The sequence below is a fragment of the Arthrobotrys flagrans genome (assembly GCF_004000055.1).
Source record: "Arthrobotrys flagrans strain CBS H-5679 chromosome Unknown unitig_9, whole genome shotgun sequence".
Lineage (NCBI taxonomy): Eukaryota > Fungi > Ascomycota > Orbiliomycetes > Orbiliales > Orbiliaceae > Arthrobotrys > Arthrobotrys flagrans.
In genome coordinates, this window is record NW_027137551.1 from 854,052 (window position 1) to 864,596 (window position 10,545).

General features: G+C 44.7%; 3 protein-coding genes across 3 annotated transcripts; 2 read left to right on the plus strand and 1 right to left on the minus strand.

The window, feature by feature from the left end:
• Nucleotides 1-673: 673 nt before the first annotated feature.
• DFL_005617 (uncharacterized protein) lies at nt 674-1,594 on the plus strand (the record flags this gene model as incomplete). The annotated part of the gene is made up of 1 exon (XM_067634903.1): nt 674-1,594. The coding sequence occupies one exon, from the start codon at nt 674-676 to the stop codon at nt 1,592-1,594; it is 921 nt and encodes a 306-aa protein (XP_067489387.1).
• Nucleotides 1,595-1,744: 150 nt separating this feature from the next.
• On the minus strand, nt 1,745-4,290 carry DFL_005618 (uncharacterized protein; the record flags this gene model as incomplete). Its single annotated transcript, XM_067634904.1, has 7 exons — nt 1,745-2,201; nt 2,260-2,957; nt 3,035-3,333; nt 3,422-3,903; nt 3,959-4,080; nt 4,142-4,165; nt 4,240-4,290. The coding sequence occupies 7 exons, from the start codon at nt 4,288-4,290 to the stop codon at nt 1,745-1,747; spliced, it is 2,133 nt and encodes a 710-aa protein (XP_067489388.1).
• Nucleotides 4,291-4,848: 558 nt separating this feature from the next.
• Nucleotides 4,849-9,104, plus strand: DFL_005619 (uncharacterized protein; the record flags this gene model as incomplete). The annotated part of the gene is made up of 8 exons (XM_067634905.1): nt 4,849-4,929; nt 5,014-5,201; nt 5,270-5,324; nt 5,393-5,994; nt 6,056-6,482; nt 6,537-6,692; nt 6,762-7,335; nt 7,393-9,104. 8 exons carry the CDS (start codon nt 4,849-4,851, stop codon nt 9,102-9,104), a joined length of 3,795 nt encoding a protein of 1,264 aa, XP_067489389.1.
• Nucleotides 9,105-10,545: the final 1,441 nt, after the last annotated feature.

The window sequence follows — 10,545 nt, forward strand, 5'->3', positions numbered from 1 at the left end:
ATTGAACGTCTGTGGGACCTCGGGTCCACTGGCCTCCAACTCCAACATCAACACAAACGACAGGCATTCACAAGGATTGGTGATCCAGAACGAATTAGGTCTACAAGGTTTCGAAATCCTTTGGATAGTAGGGAATTAAGATTATCCTGTGAAGGCTGCGATAGGTACTTTCGAATTTCCAACGAACATTAATAATTTGCAAATTGGTGTCCTAGCCTGTCGCTAAATATATAGATAGCTTATATTGTTTAGGGAAGCATGCGTACACATCGCCTTGCACACATTAAAACGAAAGGTAAGAGCGCAAGATATGCATATCTATGCAATCTACGTACCTAAGACTATGGAATTTCTGCATTATTCTGTTTTATCGTTAGTTAGCTATGAAGTTCGACATTTCGATTGACTCAGGTTTGAAGTTGGCAAGTTATTCGGGATTGAAATGAGCGCCTTTTCTGTTCTGCTCGGGTGATACATTCCAACAGAGAATATGCGTTGCATTGCCGCCTCTCACTTTCGAACCTTAAGCCTCAAACTTTTGACAGGACCTGTATCCGGCAGCCGTGATCAGAGCGAACGTTTCTAAATTCCGGGCCTACAAAAACTTGGAAATCGGATTCAAGGCCGTTAGGACTTCAGACTCTCTATAACTATGGCGGAGTTACAAGGAACCATGTCCCCCTCTCCTCTCCTCCGAATCCCCCAGGAGCTGTTGCTCCAAATTCTCGTCTTGCTTCCTCTTGATGACCAAATCACCGTCATTAAAGTCTGTTCTGCTTTCCGAAATCTTATTCTATACGACCCTCTTCTTCGAAATACCCGCTACGCCATTGACTCTGGCGCCACGCGGGTTACTGGATCACTTAACCCATCCCCTCTACAAGATCCGAGATTTCCAGTACCCAATACTCACAAAATTCTGGGACCACGGTCGGTTCACCCATTCGCTAAACTCATTTGCACTTCTGTGGGTGAAAATATCACTCGATATGCCTACCGAAGATGCTATGATGGTGAACCACAACGGGGGATGATAATTGAACGCATTTACAACGACCCGCCGACACCAGAGGAGGCAGAAGCGGAGAAAGATACGGTTATTATAGCACTTACGCTGGGGATATACAGATTCAAAATCCAAGATATCACGGATTCCCCCTTCTTGGATGAGCCGTTTCTTCAGCCGGCTGTGGAGGATATGGCATCCACCGGACTGGAAGGACATAATTATATATTGGATACTGAGGAAGAATACGTCACCGTTGAGTGCCAAGTAGTTGTTCACAGAAACTTCTTCCTATATGATACGCCAGATCCTTCAGATTGGGAAGAACGCCTGAAGATTACGAAAAATACAACTGTTAGACAACTAACCGCGATTCTTATGAAAGTTGCGTTTCGAAAATTGGGGGATACAGGGTTAGAACCTGACGCCACAGCCGAAAACGTGATTCGATTCTGGAGGCTCTGGAGTCAGAACAAGTGGATTTTTTCGTTGATTCACTACCGCACATCGGAAGAAACCCGAAATATGGTATGGGCTTTGGAAAGTAATCACCTAGGGGATTATAAGGTATCAAGGAGGATTTTATAAAACTATGGGAATACCGTGGGGTAGTATGCTAAAGGCGGTGTAGATTTGGTACTATTAAATTTATAATTATCATTATTACATATATTATAACAATCTGCTATTCAGTGACCTCAATATAAATCAACAGTATGACTTGATGCGGCTCGGGCTTCACAACCCCGACCATATTCCCGGATCAATGTCCAAGAAATCGTCCTCCATCAACCCCAAGACATACCTATTCCCTGAAAACCAATCGCCCAACTCTTGGCCAGGATTGATGATAGGAACACTACCCGGACCAGGTGCGTTACTAACATTCGCACCTTCGCCAGCATGGTTTGAAGATATGAAACCGAGCTGGGAGAGATATGTGTCAAGATCGTTCCCAACCATGTTCATATCCTTATCTTGTTGCTGCTGTCCCTTAGCTTCAAAGTATAGAGCTGCAACTTGATGAAGCAGTTTACACAGACGATATAGTTTTTCGATGGCCTGCGAGCTCGAAAGTGCTGGCTGTAGGCTCTCTACGAACTGATCGAGGAGCTGGAGGTCGTCTGCATTTGAGGTTTCGATGACATGGCAGAATAACACAATAAATGGGGTAAACGGGGAGTATAATATTGTCCTAGTTCGAGTTAATAAAGCCGGAAATAAATTTTTCGCTTTAAAAGATATCTTCTTACCAGTGGAGATAGCCGGCCATAGCAACAAGGCTGTCTGCGGTCAGCTCCATACACTCCATGTGGCAACTAAATGCCGCTCTTGCTGCATCGATGCACTCGGCGTTAAATGTACTCGGGAAGCCTGGGGCGTTAGGGATGGCACGGTATATTAGAGTCAAAGTTGACAAATGTGTCACCCTGCCGGATTTGTAAACCATATCAAGTATCGTTTGATTCCTAGGGTCATTAGAAAACGTTTTCAATGAATCTTTATGCCCGGCTCCGGATGAAATGGAGAACTCCACCATCTCATTCCATATCCGCTCCATCTTTTCGACTAATAACCGTGCGGTCTCGACTCGTTGGCTAGGCTCTCTGGCTAATGCTGAGGGGCTGTACAAGTGTTGGTAAATTTCCCCTAATATGCCTCCGGTATTAATCCATAGACCAATCATAAGGTTCCAAGACACAGGCAAGGTTGCATTTCCAAAATGGCGCGCAGCCGAAATATCCCAATCTTGAATCACCGATGTACGCCCAAATCGTAGTGCTAGTCCTTTATCGAGCATATAACAAAACCAGAAAAGTGTAGTCCTCGCATCGCCGGTGCCATCTTCGCTTCGAAGGCGATGCCAACCTAGCGTTTGGCACATCGTTGCCGCAGTAGAGTTGAGTTGCCATGCAAGGCTCAGCTTAGAAATCTCGACCGCATATGTGGCCTATGGAGTCCTGTTATTACAGTTGGTAGGAATGGGGTGACCGATTATATCCTTATCGAAGTTATTATAAAACTTACACTTAAAACTAGGGCCTCGACCATATCTTTTCTGGCTGGTAGAAGAAGCGGTAAGTTGGCAAGAGCGGTTTCTAGGTTGTCTCTGGACATTATCTGATATTTGAGGCATTCTTCGTCAGAAAATCCCTCCGTTGCACTGCATGTATTATCTTGGAAAAGATAGTAAAGACCCGTGTTAACCGTAATGAATGTTGCAATACTGTAGTCTTCAGTCGGGAAATAAATCTTGCGGCATGCGTCAACAAAATCATCAATTGTGACAAACGTTAAGCTCATCAAAAATGTCACGGGTGGCGCAGCTAAGCACAGCATATGTCAGTCAGTTTGAATTTTCCGAGCTTGCAGAACTGTATTCGAATTCAAGCTATACAGGATCCGTTAACTAACTTTTGACCTTGCGTAATAGTTTCAAAATGACATCGGGCGGAGGTAGAGGCAATTGGCTATAACCTCCTTTTGGCATTGGTTGCTGATGAGCGAGCCTGCTTTCGAGGGGGTCGCCTTTCCGGTTTTGCATGCGGACCATTTTTTGGAGCGATGCTAGCGCATTTTGCATTTCGGGGTTGAGCTGTCGGCCAAGTGAGGTATTCGTCACAGCCTGTTCAATAAATTCGCTCGCAAATGTAGTATGGGCAGCTAAAGATGAATTACCCTCGAAGGCTTGGTCGGTATCCTCGACCTCTGGAATGGAGGCTCTTTCGCACCCGGTGTTGGGCTCAGGGGCGCTGCAGCTGGGTGATATATAATTCTGTGTGATGCTTTCAGAACGAGGTGTAGATGTGCCACCACGCTTCAGAGATGCTGTAAGCTCGCGAAGCATCCCCTCGATCCTTGTTAGACGAGCCTCGAAACTGTCGATTTTACTCTCGCTAAGGTTGTAATTCAGCAAATATTTTCAGATACGAATACGTGAGGCCGGCTCACTATTGATGAGAAATTAAAACTCTTTGTCTAGCTGCCCGAGGCTTCTGTGATGCGCCTGTAAAACTGCAATCCCTTTGTGTTATCCTGCAATTTGAGCAGGGCGATTCTCTGTCGCAACGAACCTAGGTGTGGTTTAGTATACTGAGGGATAGAACTGAGGCATAATATTTACTAGATTAGTACCTTTCGACTGCGGCATTGATCACACTGGAAAACAAAATTGATTAATATTATAATTCTCATCAGGTTAGTGATTTCGTTTATAGAATCCTGGAGCTCACCGTTCTTCGAGCCAGTCCAGGGCCGTCCGGTCCCTCGGGCGCCTCGGACATTGTGATGAAAATTGTATAGCGTCTAAAGTCCTGAAATTCTCGGATTTTCAAACAAACAATCCAAAGTCCGGTACCTAATCACCGATCCGGGCCATAAAAAGTAGGTGGTCGGGGGTGGATAGGAATTAGAGTATGCCAGATGCAGGAGGATCGAAGTAATCGCAGCGAAAAATACAACATGAGGTCAGAAAAACACTGCGTTGCCTGTTCCGCGGAAGCCGATTCCGAGCCGAAAGAGGAAACACTGTGGCTCGACCTTCGCGCACAGGCCAACTTTGAGGCTCTGTGGCGTTTATAGAGCCTCTCCGCGGCGCCCCGCGATGCCTTGAAGCAAGAACAGTCTCTAGAATCGGTTTTGTATAAATTTGGCCAAGAAAATAACAGCCTCGTACAGTGAGTTACATTTCATGTAGTAGCCGGATTTGGCTTTATAAATTTCTTGTCCTGTCCTGAAAGCTTAGCATGCACGTTGCGTTACCAAATTATATGCCCTTAGACACATATTGCTTGACCAATTGAGTCTCCTCAGAAAATACGGAAATGGGGAAGAAGAAAATTATGCCGGACAATGCGACTCCTGTAGTCCGTCCTCAGGGTGCTGCTGAACAATCTGACGACTCTTCGACAAATAGTTACGTTGTAAGTGTTTGCCGTATTCTAGTATCTCGGACTTGAAGTAATATATTCATGAGAACTGTGCTAATTCCAACATGAAAATATCAGAGAGTGTTCAAGTACAATGATACTATCGGATGGATCACAACAGCAGTCGGGGTAGTCTGTATGATTGCTGCTGGGGTCTTGCTTCCGTTAATGAACCTAGTCTTTGGAAACTTCGTCACTATCTTCAACGATTTCATTGCTGGACGCAAAACACCAGAGCAATTTCGCTCCGCAATTAACCACCATACGTAAGTGACCCTGTGCCATGACGAAAACCTCAAGTTATCGATATTTATGTAAACACGATCTCTATTAGACTCTATTTCGTCTACCTTTTTGTAGCGAAATTTGTACTGGTTTATATCTGGACGGTAGGCATCACGTTTACGATCTTATAACTTGTAGTAGTATGGTTGTACTGACGGAAGACCGGTTTTAGACTCTAGTTTCAATCAACGCCATACGTATATCGCGCTCTCTTCGCCTTGACTTCCTCAAACAAACTCTCCGCCAGGAAATTGGATTCTTCGATTCATCAGAACCCGGCTCTATCTCTAGCAACATCAACACCAGTGTCAACCTCGTCAACCAAGGAATATCCGAAAAGTTTGGACTTACTGTTCAAGCAACTACGACTTTTTTCGCGGCCTTCGTGGTGGCCTTCGTGGCACAATGGAAGCTTACACTCATAGTCTCATGCATCGTACCGACGATACTAATTGTCATTACGATTTGTGTCACAATCGACTCCGGTATTGAGAAAGAGTTAATAGCAACATGGGCAACTGCTGACAAATTAGCCGAAGAGGTCTTCGCGAGTATCAGGAATGTGCACGCATTCTGGGCATATCCAAAGTTGTCACGAAAATTTAAACATATTGTTGACGATGTGAGGGTACTGGGGAAGAAGAAGCCGCCAATCTATGCTGTTATGTTTTGCATACAGTTTTTTAGCATTTATGCTGGATATGGGCTCGCTTTCTGGCAGGGGATTCGAATGTACCACCGGGGTGAAATTAAGGATCCTGGTGATATCGTTACGTAAGTTTGGTATTGACTTCAGATCATTGTCATTAAGCTCTAATACCTAGGCTGTAATTAGGGTGATTCTTGCGGTACTTCTTGCTGCACAAGGGTTAACACAAATTGCCCCCCAGATTCTGGTGGTTTCGAAAGCCACTGCTGCGGCTAGCGAATTGTTCAAAACAGTTGACCGAAAGTCCAAAATCGATTCTCTATCTACTGACGGCCTTAAGCCACCTGAATTTTATGGCGATATCGTTTTCAGCGACGTCGATTTCGCCTATCCTTCAAGACCAAATGTCCAAGTTCTGTCGAAGCTTAGCCTTGAATTCCCGCGAAACAAGACGACTGCAATTGTAGGTCCTAGTGGCTCTGGAAAGAGTACTATTGTGGGTTTGGTCGAGAGATGGGTTACTCCACTTGGTGGAACGATAACACTTGATGGGAATAAAATCGAAGATTTGAACCCACATTGGTTGAGAACGAATATTCGTCTCGTGCAACAGGTATCTATATCTTCATACGGGCTTATTTCGGGCATCTACTAACACCAACTATAGGAGCCAGTGTTATTCAATGGCACAATCTTCGAGAATATAGCATACGGTTTGTCGGGAACACCTGAAGCTAATCTTGCCGACAATGAAAAATTTAAGCTTGTGGAAGAGGCATGTAAGGCGGCTTATGCACATGAATTTATTGAGAAGCTGCCAAAAGTATGATTCTGTTACAAAAGTCTAATAGATTTGTAGTTGACGAGATACTAAAGCGATCATATGAAACAGGGTTACTTTACTCAAATCGGCGAACGTGGGGCCATGATTTCAGGCGGACAAAAACAAAGGCTGGCGATCGCGAGGAGTATCATCTCAAACCCAAAGGTGCTTCTTCTCGATGAGGCGACCAGTGCTCTGGACCCTAATGCAGAACATATTGTTCAAAAAGCTCTTAACAATGTCGCTACGGGCCGGACAACGGTTGTGATTGCTCACAGGCTATCAACTATTCGAGATACGGACAACATTATTGTAATGTCTAAAGGAACCGTAATTGAGCAAGGCACGCATAGCGCACTGATTGCAGCCGGTGGCGCGTATTCTCGACTCGTTCTTGCTCAAAATATCAGCCAAAGGAAGAGTGAACAAGGCGTGGAACTGACTGAGAAACCGGAAGCTGCTGGAGATCTCGATACCCTTATGAATGTCCCTTCGAAAGCCGACAAGCAAGCGGAAGACTTTGAAGCGGTTCGCCACAAAACTCTACAATACAATCTCTTTAAATGTCTATTTATAATCATTGGCGAGCAAAGACGGCTGTGGCTCCCTTTCGCTATCATTTCCATGGCAGCAGGAATAGCAGGTAAGAAAACCCACTACCTTCCCCCATAAAGTTACTTGACAAATAATATATATATAGGTGGTACATACCCGGCTCTTGCAATACTTTTCTCTCGCATTCTCGATGTCTTCGCTCTAAGTGGTGACGCCATGATAAAACGAGGAGACTTCTACTCTTTGATGTTTTTTGTCATGGGGTTGGGAAATTTGGTCGCCTACCTTGTTCTAGGTTGGATGTCCGCTATTATTGCCCAGGAAGTCATGAATTCATATCGCTCTGAAGTTTTCAATAACACTATCCGCCAAGAAATGTCATTTTTCGACGATCCTGACAATACGACTGGCGCCTTGGTCTCTCGATTGTCAACTGAGCCGACGTCACTCCAGGATTTGCTTTCTGCGAATATTGCACTAATACTTACAATTGCCGTTAATATCGTCTCAAGCTGCATCCTTGCTATTGTTTACGGCTGGAAACTTGGGTTGGTATTAACATTCGGCGCACTACCGCTCCTTGTTGCCTCCGGATATGTCCGCATCCGCCTTGAGTATAAACTCGACGAAGACACGGCTTCAAGATTTGCTAGCAGTGCAGGTATTGCGACAGAAGCTGTCCTCGCCATCCGTACGGTTGCTTCACTAGCAATCGAGGATGATATCCTCGCAAAATACGAAAAGAGTCTAAGGTCGATTGCGAGAACCTCTGTTAAGAGTCTCGTACAAACCATGTTCTGGTATTCTTTAAGCCAGTCTATTTCGTTCTTAGCCATGGCACTAGGATTCTGGTACGGGGGTCGCTTGATATCCTTCGGCGAATATACCTCGCAGCAATTTTATACAGTCTTCATTGCTGTCGTTTTCTCGGGCGAGGCTGGGGCTTCTCTATTCACCTACACTTCAAGCATTACTCAAGCACAAGGAGCAGCGAACTATGTTTTCAACCTTCGAAAACAAATTGTCAAAGATATGAGAGATGAATATCCTCCCAGAGATAAAGACAATTCAGGCGGCCCAGCTACGGTCGAGTTTAAGGAACTAGGGTTTTCCTATCCACGTCGACCCGAGATCAAAGTTCTCAAAGGTATCTCCCAAAATATCCGTGCTGGCCAGTTTGTTGCCTTTGTTGGAGCATCCGGATGCGGTAAAACGACGATGATAAATCTTCTCGAGAGATTCTACGAACCCAGTAGTGGAGTATTTTACCTCGGCGGCGTAGAGTCCAGCTCAAGACATCTTGGACAATATCGACGGCATATAGCGCTTGTTCAACAGGAACCAGTGTTATACCAAGGCTCGCTTCGCGAAAACATATCACTTGGGGTCGAGGATTCAGAGGATGGGGATATTGGCGTCCCTGATGATCAAATTCTCGAAGCATGTCGACAAGCAAACATTGGCACATTCATTGCCACTCTTCCCGAAGGCCTCTCTACTCAATGTGGTTCTCAAGGTCTCCAGTTCTCAGGTGGGCAACGCCAACGGATTGCAATTGCTCGAGCGTTAATTCGTAAACCACGACTATTACTTCTCGACGAAGCAACTTCTAGTCTCGACGCAGAATCCGAAAAAGTGGTACAAGAAGCCCTAGATTCTGCTGCAAAAAGCGAGGACAGCGAAGGGAGAAATAGAACGACAGTGGCAGTTGCGCATCGACTATCTACTATCAAAAATGCGGACGTAATTTGCGTGTTCTCTCAAGGTCGAATTGTCGAAGTTGGGACGCACGACGAACTGGTTGAAGAAGGAGGAATTTATTATAAAATGTGCCTTGGTCAGTCGCTACATGCATAGATGTGCACAACCGCTTGGAAAATAAATAATATGTAACCTAGGCAATAGTAGTTAATTATATTTCTCCGCTCTAGTTAATTTAATTGCAGGTAATTGTACTTATGAAAATGTTTCCGTAATAATTCTAGAATAGAAGGAATTATTCCTCTTGCAACTCATCAATCGTACACGAAAAGTATCTTATCTTATACAAACACCAACGTCAGAAACTAAACCTCAGTCTCCGATATCTCAGATACTTTTCCATTCCTATCAACGATTCTGATCCCGAAGCCTTCTTCCCATCAGGAGAAACAATACCAGGAATCAAAGCACATCTCCTTCTTCGATCACAATTCGATTATTCAGCAAAAGTCATCCAATTTTATTGCACCGTGCAATCCGGTGTAATCAAAGAACATCTGTCCTTCGGTCAGTCAGCCTTTGCTGACAAGGGTCTAAAAGAAGGTATCGCTCCGGGAGTACCCCTAGGGAAGACCAAGGAGAGCCTGTGATTTCACGCGCACTGTTATCGCAGCAAAGAGTCTCACGGTCAGACAGTTGCTGAAAAGGATGACCAAGGCTATCTACCAAGAAATGGTCCCTTTGATGAGATATTGAATGTATATATCCAATATGTATTTATATAAAAATTTGAATCTCTCTGCCTAATATATCGATCAACATAGTCTAGTGCCAAGGCGAGTGCTGTCCCACCAAAACGAAACGATCCGGTATACTTATTCATCCTTCGTACCTACAACCACATCTTCAATAGAATCCCCAATAGGAACCAACTCCGGCAACCGGATTCTCCCATCCATGCTGCGTCCACCTTGCATGAACAAATCTATTATAATTATCAACCCAGAACACACATTGGTACAATTTATCAAGCGGGCTAATAGCCGTGAGGGTATGGCCCCAAATCCATTTTTTTTTCGTCTTCGGTGTAATAGCAGATTTCACGGATTGTACCGCTGACGTCTCGGTGGTAGCCTCGAAATGTTTGGATCGTGGCTGTTGTGGTCGACAGATCCGATGGAAGTTCCGTGGAGGGGACGGTGTTGGTCGTAGGGAAGGAGTTCGCCGAAGGACCAGCCTGAGCTTGGGGTGTATTGGAGTTCTTGGAGATGGTTGAGTTTATCGGCGGTTTCTTGGTAGTATACTCTGTAGATATTGGTGTTAGATTTGGATATATATTCTTATATCATCGAAGTTCTGAAGAATTGTAGATGCATGTCTTAGATGAACGTCATTGCCATCACTATCTTTCTCTTTAGTCTTGTGTCCAGTAACACCAATATTGCTATACAAAGCGGTGGTAACAAGTCGCCCGTCAATGAGGACAGGTTTTGATTCTGATCTCTCTGCCGTAATTCCTTCCCAGACTACTTCGATAAGTTGATATCTAGTGGCATCGCCCGAGGAAGGACTGAGATAGAACAAACGAATGCTCCCA